This window comes from Protopterus annectens, chromosome 1.part0 (genome assembly GCF_019279795.1).
Source record: "Protopterus annectens isolate FY-2018-M chromosome 1.part0, PAN1.0, whole genome shotgun sequence".
Lineage (NCBI taxonomy): Eukaryota > Metazoa > Chordata > Ceratodontiformes > Protopteridae > Protopterus > Protopterus annectens.
The window spans coordinates 778,300,905-778,314,498 of NC_056725.1; the positions used below are offsets into that span (position 1 = coordinate 778,300,905).

Below are 13,594 nucleotides of genomic sequence, written 5' to 3' on the forward strand. Positions count from 1 at the left end.
CTATCCAGACGGTGAAATTGACAGCATGGCTGCTCCAGTTTCACAAATAGCCAGGTGTGTTTCCCTCTCACCTTCAGTCAAACACATTCTGATTTCTTCCCACAAGCCTTCCACTAGGAAATTCTATTCCAGCAAATGGAAAAGGTTCTCTATTTGGGCTGTAAACCAAGGCTTAGATCCCTATACAGCTCCTATAGAATCTATTTCGTCATTTCTTGCATCCATCTTTCATGAAGGAGCTGTGGCTGCTATGGTTAGAGTTCAGTTAGGTGCCATCTCTAATCACCATTTTGGCTACATGGGAAATCCCATCATGTCCCACTCTGTAAAACCTTTTTGAAGGGAGTTCTGCTTTTCAGGCCTCCAATCAAACAGCCACCAGAACCCTGGGACCTAAACTTAATTCTCACATCCTTAACTTCTTCCCCCTTTGAACCCTCTTCTTCATCGGATCTGAAATTATTATCTTGGAAAACACTATTTTTAGTAGCTATAACTTCTGCTAGGAGAGACTTAGAATTGCAAGCTCTTACTATTCGACCCTCTTACATTGTTTTCCACAAGGATAGAGTCACACTTAGGACTAACCCTTCCTTTTCTCCCAAGGTATGTTTTTTCCAAATCATTCTAATAAATCTGAATACAGGCTACACCAGTTAGATGTCCACAGAATTCTCAGGTTTTACCTACACAGGACTAAAGAATTTAGAAAATCAGATCAATTATTTGTTTCTTTTATGGACAAAAATAAAGGCTTGCATGCTTCTAAGGTTACCCTCTCAAAATGGCTTTCAGATTGCATTTCCTTTGCTTATCAGACTGCTGGCAAACAGTAACCCAACAAAGTAAAAGGCCATTCTACAAGGGTAGTATCAACTTCATGTGCCTTTAGATCTAGGCTTCCAACTGATACTATTTGTGCAGCAGCTACTTGGGCAAGACCACATACCTTTGTCACTCATTGGATTTGGCCTCCTGGGACAGGTCATCCTTTGGGTTCACTGGGAGTCTCTTTGCTTGAGCCACCCGGGATAGAGGTGCTAAGGACACTGTCCCATCCAGCAAGAATTACGGCGAGATAGGGCTACATAACATAAAGAAGTTATGTACTTACCATAATGTTCCATGTTTGTAGTCCATCTCGCCTACATTCTTGCGTCCCTCTCTCCTGCCCCCTTCCTATTCCTGGAGGATCTGGTGGACTATACTTATGCTGTCTGACCTGGTTGTAATTGTTATCCACCTGGCATGCATAATGTTATACAATGTTCTGTCTGTATGTACACCGTTATTGATAGTTTTCATAACTATTAGGTACTTTGCTTTCTTGCAAACAAGATCTGGGGAATTGCCGTGAGGCACCATGGGATAGGGGTTAGCCTCGAGCCAGTTAAAGCTCTCGAGCTTTAGTATCGGCCAAGTCAGAGCTGAATATTGGCTCCGGACCCATCCAGCAAGAATGTAGGTGAGATGGACTACAAACATGGAACGTTATGGTAAGTACATAACTTCTTTTTTTTTGTTCTCTGCCCACTCCTATATTGCATATGTTTGGTTTTCTCCACACTTTGTATGGAAATACTCTGACTTAATGGTTAGTGTGATAACAGCTGCATTTTACAGCACTGCTTGCAGGGCTGTGCAGTGGTGTGCTTGCCCATATAGTGCGTATTGCACAGTACTAGTTTGTATTAATCATTCATTCATTCATTCTTTGATTACTCACTTGATCCATTTCAATGTCTCATGCGAGTTAGCCCCTATCCCACCAAACACCTGTCTATTGAAGGAGAAAGCAAGCTGCCTACCCCCCTACACCACACATACTAATAATTTGGAGGAGTGCTAATTGCACATATTTATTGTATGGGAGAAAACTGGAGACCCCAGCTAAATCCACATGGTCTCAGGGTAAAGGTGATGATTCCACACAGAAGGCACCCCGTCAAAATCAGACTGCAAAGCCAAACACTATGAGGCAGCAATGCTAATGTTACATACACTGTTTGTATTAGGGCAAATCTCTTCCCACACTCACACTCACTCACTGTCACTCTGTGTGTGTGTGTGTGTGTGTGTGTGTGTCTGTGTATATATATATATATATATATATATATATATATATATATATATACATGTAAAATATAAGATCGAAAGAGAAAGAGGTATGTGTGTATATTCATATTTTATGCGCAGACACACACACACACACACACACACACACACACACACACACACACACACACACACACACACACACACACACACACACACACACACACATACACACACACACACATACACACAAACATGCTCACACATCCACACCCACTCACACAAATACCACACAAGAAGGTGTGCAAAGTGGGTCAAAAATCAAATGTGTGCATACATAGAAACACAGGTAAGCACACAAATTCCAGCAGCATGAATGAACTCCAAAATATATATCCCACTATGTAAAAGATACCCAAAAATGCTTTTATTCATCATAAACTGGTTTCATAGGTTCATATCTTCATAGGTTCATAGGTTCATACTAGGCTATCTGCCCTAGGGCATTTATAAGCCTAGCCAGAGTGTGTTTGGCTTTTGCCACCCATTTTAAATTAATTTTGCTATGCCCCTTTTCGAGGTTAGTATACTGTGCCTCTGTCTAACAGTGACACAGAAGTGATACCCGGGGTAAACCTACGATCTTCCATCTACTCATCAAGATTCCCCTTGAAGAGAGTCAATGAGGGACTCTGCCTAACCTGGACTGGGATTTTATTCCAGAGTGAAGGGAGCCTCTGGGTTATGAATCTGTCCCTCCAGCATGTCCTATTTATTTCAGTGCTGAGGTTCAAGTCTCTCGAGCACGTAGCTCGATGGGATTTGGATTTTCTGAGGTGCAGCATGTCCATTAATTCTGGGTTGGACATGGCTTTATACGTCAGGCACAGATCGCCTCTGAGCAGGCGGTATGCCACTGAGTAGAGCTGGAGTTTCTTTAACCGGACAGCATATGGCATCTGTTTGTGCCCTTTGATCCTCTTGGTGAGGTACTTTTGGGGTCTTTCCAGTTGCTGCAGGTGTCTGGTAAGGTACATCCCAAAAGGGGCATTATACTCAATTATGGGCCTGATGAGGAATGAGTAAAGAGGCACGATGACCTCCCCTGATCTAGATGTGAATCCCTTCATGATTAGGTGGGCTATATAAAATGTTTTTCTAACCACTTTGGCCACGTGGTTGTCAAATGAGAGATTGCTATCAACTTGGGTCCCCAGGTCCCTAATTACTGTATTTAATGGATTACCACCTGTGTGGTAATTTGTGGGCACTTTGTTTTTGCCAAAGGGGATGACTATACACTTTTTGGCGTTTAGCTTGAGGCCATGGCTCTGGCACCAGTTGTCTGTTTCTATGAGGCTCTTTTGGAGGATGCTTGTGTCGGCTGGAGAGTCGATTATGGCGCCCAGTTTGCAGTCATCTGCGAACTTGGTCAGCCACAGTCCTTCTGTGTTGGCCTGTACCTCCGAGAAATATATACCGAACAAGAGAGGTCCCAGGACTGAGCCTTGTGAGATGCCACTTGTAACTGGTTTGGAGTCTGACATGGCTCCAGCAATTCTAACCATGTGGGTTCTGTCCTTGAGCCAGTTTGCAACCCATCTAGTGACATAGGGGTTTATATTTAAGCTGGTTAGCTTATCTATAATGCCCGAGTGGGGTATTGTATCGAAGGCTTTTGCGAGGTCATGGTAGGCTGTGTGGACCACCTTCCCCTCGTCAATGGCCTTGGTGACTGTTTCAAAGAAATCGACCAGGTTTAAGAGGCAGGATCTGCCCTTAACAAAGCCGAACTGGGTAGGATCCAGTGTCTGTAGGTCCCCAATATCTTTATTTATGAGGTCCATGATGATCCTTTTCATAGCTTTGCAGATCAAGCTAGTCAGGCTTATGGGGCGATGGTTTCCAGGATCCACTGAGGCACCACCTTTGTGGAGAGGGACCACTGTTGCTGTACGCCACTTTTTGGGTACATATCCTGTAGTAAGGCTGAGATTGAACAGTAGTTTTATGTTTGGGTTTAGCTCTTCTTGGAGTTCATGTAGTAGGACGCAGCCCGGGACACCGTCTGGTCTCATTGATGCTGTGTTTTTTGTTTTGGAGAGGGCGGCTCTTACCTGAGCATCTGAGATGTCAGGGGGACAGCACTCTGCTGGGATAGATATTTGCCCTTTTGGTAGGGAGAAGTTTGCGCTGAACCTGTCAGCTAGGATGTTGGCAATGTCTGTGGGTTCGATGTATTTTTTGTCATTTTGGACTAATTCTGAGCATATCTGGGAATTCCCACCCAGGTTCCTAACATAACTAAAGAAAGCCTTGTGATTATCCTTAGTGTCCTGTGCAATTTTTCTCTCGAAGCTGGCCTTAGACGATTTTATGAGTGCCCGTAGTTTTTTGCTAATACTGATCAGAGATGCCTTCCCTTTTTGGGATTTTGCTCTATCATGTAGTAGCTTCCTCCTTCTATTGTATAGTTTGTTTATGGCTGGGGTCCACCAGACAGGACTTCTGCCTTTCGAGGATTGGGTCTTGGTTTTATTTGGGATTGCATTATCCATGGATTCCTGAAGGTGTTCATAGAATGCGTTTTTAAAGGATTCTGCGGTTTGGGCCATATTTTCCACAGGCTCGGGGGCTTTGAAGGATTCCACCTTGGTTTTGAGGAGTGTGAAATTTGCTTTAGAGAAGTTTTTCACTGTGGTTTTCTGGGCAGGGGGTGGGGTCAGGATGTGAATATCCAGTGAGATTAGTTTATGGTCTGATCTTACCAGTGAGGGATACACTTCTGGTCTGGAGCATAGAGTCCCCATGTTGGTGATGATCAGGTCCAGTATGTTTTCCCCTCTTGTGGGAGTGGTAACAAGTTGTTCCATAGCATTTGAGTTTATAAATTCTGAGAACCTTTGGGATAGGGTGTTGGAGCTAGAGTAATGCTCCCAGTCTATGTTTGGGTAGTTGAAGTCGCCCAATATAATGGTGTTTGGAGAGACCTTCATATTTTCCAGTGTTCTCAGGAAGGCCGAGTGGGGTTCCTGGGTTTGGGAGGGTGGTCTGTAGCAGGCTATAAACTGGAAGGCAGTTTTACCCACTGTTAGTTGCACATGGATAGTCTCTGATGCTTCGTGCTGTGCCACCAACCTGGAGGTGTGGGTATCTTTGACGAATATTGATACCCCCCCTCCTTTTTTGGTTCGGTCCAAGTTTTGGAGCCGAAAAGCATGGTATGAGGTATAACCTGGTAGTGCTGGGGTGCTCTTGGGAGCCTTGAACCAGGTTTCTGTTACTGCACAGATATCGATGTTCTCCATGCTAAGGAGAGTTTCGAGTGCGTGCATCTTGAGGTTTAGACTTCTGGCGTTGAGTAGCATTACCCTTAGTTTCTTATCCCTTGTGATACCTATGGAGGTGGGTTTGTCTTTTGAGCCTTGCCTAAAAAAGGCACTATGGGGGTAGCAAGAGCCTTTGCCAATATCCGAAAGCCCACGGGTGACAGGTGCAAGCTGTCCCTAGCGAAGCATCGTGGCTTGTCGAGCATGTCATCCCAGGCTGACAGCATTGGATCCCCTTTGAATGACACCAATACTTAAGCCAATTGTTGAAATTGATCATCTTGTCTTCATATTGTGGCATCATTCTTGGTGAGGGTAAGATGCTACTCAAGGTCAGGGTCATACCGGCCTGGGCTACATGCTCAGAGAGCTCCTCTATGTCTCTTTTCATGTAGTCCAGGGAGGTACGTCTCAGGTCATTCACACCAGCATGGACAATGACTGATTCATATTTGTACTTGCCTTGGAGTGACCTGAGTGCTTGTGTTATGTGGCGGATCCTAGCGCCTGACAGGCAGCTCACCGTGACCTTCTCCTTGTTCAACCTGGTGAGCGGGACATCAGTGTGCCTGACGATAGAGTCACCTATTACAAGTGTATCAGGTGTGTTGTTTAGCCTTAAGGGCTGTGACTGTTCGGCACACTGGCTTTGTGAGCTATGTGTTGCACGTGTTTTGTTTTGGAGTAGCGGTTGCTTGGGTGTCTGCTTTGGAGGTCTCTGCTGCTTAGGCAGATTTTTATTTAGAGCCTCTGAGTATGTTTTTGTGTGTTTATGTGTTTGGTTTGCTGTTGTGGTAGGTCTATGTGAGACTGGAATCGTAGTGAGTGTTGTTTCCTTCTCCTCCTGACTGGTTACTCCAGTACTGAGTTGAGAGAGCTTAGCCTCCAGTTTGGCTATATGATTGCATCTCTCACATGTGTTGGAGTTTGTTGGGAGGAGGAGAGGGTTGTCAGTGCTACTCATAGATTCACCAGTATGAAAAAAGCAACAAATCTATCCCTGATTATATGTAGCCTAACATATATGTGCTGACAAGTGCAGGCTTTATATGTGAGACTATAATAAACATAAAATGCTCAGACATGAATATGGGGCAATGTAAGCTTTATCGTTGGCTTGACATTGTAAACAAATTGAAAGTGAATATTTTCTATAGTTTCTGTCACTGGGGGTTTCTTTGTTTAGTGAAGGGACACCAGTGATTGGTAGATACTGTTCTGTAGCAATCCTTTGGCTTTACTCCCAGATGTATTTACCCTTATTAGTAATATAGATTTGGAAACAGACTCGCTGTATGTAGACATGATGGCATTTTACACTGTATAATGGAAAGGTGATACTGTCAAAAATAGAGCAGTCAAAGACAGAACTGCCCAATATGACATCAGAAAGGACTGCTTGATCAGACAAATTCACCCCAAAAAATGATAAGATACAGACTGGCATTAATTACTAATTACTTTCCCTACCCAACAATATTATACATTTTTTTCAGGCAGTCATATATTCCCTTACTGCTTTTTTATTTGTGACAGTCACTGGAAACCCATCCATTAGACCTGAACTCTCTCTCTGTAAAAACATGACTCTTCATATCATATCCCTTAACACACACACACACACACACACACACACACACACACACACACACACACACACACACACACACACACACACACACACACACACACACGGACAAGCACACGCACACACACACACACACACACACACACACACACACACACACACACACACACACAGACATAAGCACACACGCACATGCACGCACACACGCGCACACACACACACACACACACACACACACACACACACACACACACACACACACACACACACACACACACACACACACTACCAAAATATTTTTTCTTTGGGAATAAAATGTCTAAAAAATAAAATACATACCTCAGAATTACGTAAGCACTGTAGTTCATGATCCTCGCCCATAACTGACTTCAGAGCAGAAGAGATATTACTCAGCTAAATAATGACATGGATTACAGACAGAAAAAGGCAAAAGAAAACATTAATGTTTTTACTCATGCAATATTTGTAACATACATTTCTGGAGTGTTTTAGACAGGGAACAACAAATGCGAAAATCAGTATATTGTAAATGGTGCAAGTAAAACAATGTAACGCGTTTTAAGAACATACACACACACACACACACACACACACACACACACACACACACACACTTGCTGTGATACAGCCAGACATGCACACATTTTGTTCCATAAATGGAAAATTCATTGATCTCTGAAAACAATAGCATATTTGTTGATGTGGATATAGACTGTTTTAGACTCTTAAAAGCTTATCCAGTGGTAGTAAGGCTTATATTCCCTGTTACTTAAATATTTGAATATTCTTGGGTTTGTTTTAAAGTATATATTTCATGCAAACTACTTGAAAAATGTCATGCTTTATTTTCGTAATATAGATACTGATTTATGCACTAATCTATACAGTTAGATGATTTCATCCAGTGAAACTGGCAACAGGCTATGTTTACTTCTTGCAGTTATAAAGCATATATTTTATAATGTGGACCATTTGTTAGTTATATTCAAGTATGCTATTTCAACATATGAGTAACTGTCAAAAGTTCCTTGTAGACACTTCTTTAAATCATAATACCTACTTTACGGCATTAACATTTGCTATTATAAGTGTTATTCAGAGTTCATAATTACTTCACAGCCATTATTCCTTTTCTTTACAAATTACAGAGCCATAATGCTTCACCCCAAACTGCTTTACTTATTTAACTCTAATCCTATCCGTAACCCTAAACCTAATCCTACCATTGCCCCTAACCCCAATCCTATAAATTAGGTTACTAAATGCTCTTTATGCTTTTTCCTTATCAGTACCAATAAAAAACAAACACACACACACACATGCACACACCAACACACACATACACACACACACAATTCACGCATACCACTACACAAGTCACCAAAATAATCTTTCCCCCTTAACAGTCATTCATGCAATGAAAACATTAAAAACATTGGGAGAGTATCCAGGGCCCTTCACTGCCCTTATACCCCCAACCTTATTTTTCTCATTGTAAAGTTTAATCCAAGTCAGAAAAAATCACTTAAAACTATGCCTCATTATTTTCTCTTTGAATCAAAAGATAGAATAGTTTGACACAGCACACACATTGCTATTGCATCTAGCTAGTAAACAAATCCAGGGAAACACAGTATCAAGCTAATATGCTTGCAAGTATGCAAACCAAGCAAGCACAAATGGAGCACCTAAAGGAAAACAACAGTAATGGATAAATGTGTTCAGTGCTTGAGGCGTCATGTTTACAGTACACACACCGGAAGAGATGTAGGAAGATGGTGTCAGGAAAACCAGAGACATTAGTTATGTCTGTTCATAGTCTCATCCCTAACATCATACTTTGTTCAACACACAGTGAGCTAAACAGACATAATCATGGCAGGCAGATGTTGGGTGAGCAACCTGCATACACTGATGACTGCATAGTTTAAGACGTACATATTATGCATGAGTAACTTGGGTGAGGGCAGGGACAAATGCTTCTTGATGATATAGGTTTTGATCAGACCCTAGTGGCATGGTATGAATGGTATTCTACAATCCTGCCACCAGAAATGCCAGGAGCATCAGCACCAGTAACAACAGTAACAGGTACTGACACCAGTGCAGGACCAACTGTGTGCCTTGAAACAGTGATTTGAGACATTACTTGCAGCTGAATGGTCTTACTCACATGGGCACTTAGATTACTGATGGTTGTAGATCTGCTGATGACATCAACAATTACAGATGTGAATTTTGGCACAAGGGCATGTGTGCCCAATTCTACAGTGGCCACTACATAGTCTAGAAAGGCACATCTCATACCACCCACATGGTGAAGAATTCTAGATATCACACGCAATGACTGCTATGTGACCAGACACAGTTAAAGTGTCATGGCTCACATTAGCTGGGTTTTGAATGACATCGACCTCATCCACCATATGTATAGACATCCTTCTTATGTTTGTCAGTTCAGCCACAAGATAATGAAACTTTTCAGGAAATTGAGCCATGGTATATGCCACTTTTAAAACATGCTGGGTGAACTACTCAAGTTGTGAAGTTTGTAACCTAAATGTGCAAAAGCACATTCAGTGCGACATAGCACCTACGTCATGCACTTATGTTGACACCATGCTGTCTGCATGAAACATGCCTCCCAAAGTACTTCAACAGTGATGCCAACACCAATTGCTACTCTGTAATGCATACGTGATGGGCATCCGCATGTATAGGCATGGCCATAGGCATGGTGACCAGAGAAATAGCCATAAACTGACCCCAGAAAGGTGGCCTCAGTTGCAGTTGATGAATGTGCCATGTCATGGTGATCACTGTCTTGGCCATCCAAGGCTGTAATTTCAAAATAATTGTGTGGTCAGTGGTATCTACATCATGGCCCTAACAATGATTGTGTTCCGCAGAGGTAACAAAACCTGAGATCTACGGGTTGCTTATTCCTGGATGCAACATCACCCCAACTGAGAGCAGGCTCACACTTATTTATTTATTTATAGTTTGTTTGCCAGGATAGTCCATTGGGCCACAAGGAGCCTGTTTTCAATGGAGTCTTGGGAAGAAAACCTCCAGAAAATTACAAATGACAGATTTAACATAAGCGTAAGTTATTAGGGAAATGTGATGTGCATAAATGAAGCAAAATTAAACAAACAAAAAACACATATTAGTAGAGTGGACATATTAGTACAATGCAATAAGAGTAATATTTATAAACAGTCAAAGTTTTTAACAGTTTAACATATTAGCACAATGCAATAACAGAAACAGTCTAATTTTTTTAACAGTTATGCTAATTCATGCAGTTAATTTCTAAGCTACTGAATTGTACCATTCTAGGAGTTATGCTAATTCCCAGAGTTTATTAGGGGTACAAAACAATGGGAGGCTATTGTGAATTATAGCTTATAGAGAGTAGCTATAGTAGGGAGATTATGTGGGGTGGGAGCAAGAGCATTCCCATAATGAAGTTAGGTGTGTGTGAAGTAAGGTTTTGAATGAAGAGAAGCTGCTGGTGGTGTGGATGAGAGGTGGGAGGGAATTCCAGTGGTGTGCTAGAGAGAAGGACATTAGATGTTTGCCTGGTGGATGGGCAGATTTATGCAGTTCAATTAAATTTTGGGAATTAGATCTCAAAAGTTGAATACAGATGAGGTAATTGGACAGCTCAAGCCAATTCAGTTGGTGTAGGACAGTGCAGTGATGGGAAGTGGAGCTATGGCCGGTTGGAAATTTGTTAGTTTATTATAGCAAGAGGAGAGTTTAGTCATGAGGGAGGATTGCAGGTTAGTAAGGTTAGAGGCACCGTATAGGAGGGATGGGATAAGGTAAGTGTTGGAGAGGGTGAGCCTAGTAGAGGGAGAGATGTAACAGTTGTGGCGGTAAAGCATGCCTATTTTTTTGTGTGTGGTTTTTTGGATATTTACTTGTAGATGATTATCAAACTTTAGCTGGTCATCGATCAGGACTTCTGCTAGTTTAGCACTAGAGACTATTTCAAGACGAGTATTATTTTGACTGGTGACTGAGAATGAGGTTTTATCTAGGGTGGTGGTTTTGGAAGCAGTACATATCATGAGTTTAGTTTTAGTAGCATTGAGTGCTGGATGGTTGTCAATCATCCATTGCTTAGTGGAGGAGAAGGCATCTTGAGTTAATTTACCTAGGGTGTGTATAGAAGAGGCAGAGCAGATTATTATTGAATCGTTGGCATATTGGACAAGGTTGGCATTTGGGATGGCTTGGTAGAAATCGTTTATGAATATATTGAATAGAAGGGAGCCTAAAACTGAACCCTGGGGGACACCTATGGGAGTATTGAGAAAAGGGGAGGTGGCTTTTTTCCATCTGACTGCTTGTTGCCTGTTTGAGAGGTAACTGGTAAACCAGTTAATAGAGGAGTGGGATAGATTTAGTTTGGAGAGTTTAGTGAAAAGAAGGTTATGAAAGATAGTGTTGCATGCCTTAGAGAGGTCAAGGAGGAGAGTGGACATGATGTGGCCAGATTCACGGGCCTTATTAACTGTTTCTAGGAAGGAGAGGAGAGCTGTGGTAGTTCTGTGGCTGGGTCTGAAACCATGTTGAGTAGGGGTTAGAAGTTGGTTGTTTATGAGGTAAGGTGGAAGTTGTAGATGGATGCATTTTTCGAGAAGTTTAGAAATGGGGGATAATATAGCGATAGGCCGAAAGTTTGTGATATTATTGTTATTACCACTTTTATGGAATGGAATAATAAAGGCCTTTTTCCAGAGCTGGGGAATATGACATTCAGCAATAGATTGATTTATAAGAATGCAGATGGGAAGAGCTATGCCTTCTGCCGCAACTTTTAAGAAATATGAGAGTATATCATCAGGGGCACTGGAGCCGGGTTTCAATGTTAGTAGAAATTTTTTATGGTGGCTGTAGGGATGGGATTGAAGGAGAAAGGAGGAGGTTGGGAACAGGAGATGCTAGGGGAGAGAGGGATAGGTGGAAATAAGGGTGGGGAAGCCGAATGGGAAGTGAAGGATGTAAGTTTGCTGTAAATGATGTAAGTTTACTTATGGACTCGATAAAGAAAGTGTTAAATTAGGTGGCTAAGTCCAAGTCAGAGGCATCTGGATCAGAGCATGGGTTTTCTTTTTTTCCAGGGTTGAGAAGGGTGGAGATTCCAAGCCAGAATTCTTTGGGGTTGGTGTTATGGTTGGTTTGGAGTGTAAAGAAGTAGGCTTTGCAGTCTGAGATAATACGTTTTTTTTTACTTTGTTATGAAGTGTTTTAAATTCATTAAGGGTGGTGATATTTTTATTTTTGGAGTAGCGTTTCCAGACTTTATTCCAGAATCGCATGGCTAGTAAGGTATTTTTGGTTAGCCAATATACAGGATTGCTTCTTATGCATTTTGTTTCCAGAGGGACAAAGGAATCAAGCAAGTTGAGGAAAGTTTAGTTAAAGTAGGTAACAGCATTTTCTAAGGGAAGGGTTTTTATTTGGTTCCAGTTCATTTTTTTAGTGCATTTGAGAATGTGCTAGGATTAAAGTTTTTTAGACAGCGAGTGAAAGTGTAGATATGAGTTAGTTGAATAGAGGAGGGAAGACGGTGGGCAAAAGTGGGGAAGTGGTCGCCTAATGGGTCAGTCAGAGTGCCACTATCAAAGATGTAATGTGGATGAGAAACTAGAATCCAGTCCATCGTGCTTCTAGTAAGGAAATTATTGGAAGGCATAGTTGTTGAGTTAATACGCTGAGTGAAGTTGTACAAGTTTATATTAATTGAGTTTGTAGGAGACTGAATTGCTGACCATTTAATATTAACATCACCCAGGATTATAGTTTCATTAGTGATGTTGTTAGAGAACCAGGAAAGAATATCTTCAAGGACTGAGATATTGTCTCCAGGAGGGATATAAAGGGAGACTATGCATATAAGTTTATATTTGTTTATATGAAGTAGGGCTGGAATTAGTTCTGCTTTGCCAAATTTGGGAATAGATTTGGTATAGGGGGTAACTAAGTGAGATGATGAGTAGAGGTGAGCGACTTACCCTGCTTTTTTATGTGTTTTATCTTTCCTAATTATGGAGTAGTTGGGTGGTGTTAGCTCAGAGTCTTTTATATGGGGTTATAGCCAGGTTTTTGAGATGGCCAGAATATCGGGTTGGTTATGGAGAAGCCAGGCATGGAGGTTAGGAATTTTGTTGCATATGCTCTGAGCATTTAGAGCTGAGAAACAAAGAGGTTTACCAGTTGTAGGAGGAGGATAGGATTGGGAGGTTGAGATGTGTGGGGGAGAAGGGCCAGGGTTTGGGTGAATGTCACCGGAGAGAAGGATAGAGATGAGATGGCAGAAGAGGTATTTGAGTTGCTTGGTATGTAATCTATGGGGTGTAAGCTTTATGAAGATGTGGCTAATATAAATGTGAGTAGCATTTTTGGGGTTAGGTAAGAGTTTGTAGGTGAAGAGCATACTATTATTGAGGGGGCAGAGACTGTGTGATATGCAGGTTGAGGAATATGCATACATCATGGAGATTGGGTTAGTTATATGAAATGGGGTGGGTGGTTTGCACTGAGAGGTTGGCTGAGATAGGTTAGGTAAGATATGAGACCCACATTA

At 41.8% G+C, this 13,594-nt stretch overlaps 1 protein-coding gene across 1 annotated transcript in view; it reads right to left on the bottom strand.

Annotated features, from left to right (window-relative positions):
- LOC122794492 (ribonuclease Oy-like) overlaps positions 1-13,594 on the bottom strand; it is a 348,959-nt gene that overhangs the window by 29,639 nt on the left and 305,726 nt on the right. Inside the window, exon 9 of the mRNA XM_044062940.1 lies at positions 7,312-7,386. Coding sequence (XP_043918875.1) covers positions 7,312-7,386 — 75 coding nt within the window. The remainder of the gene's footprint in view (positions 1-7,311; positions 7,387-13,594) is intronic.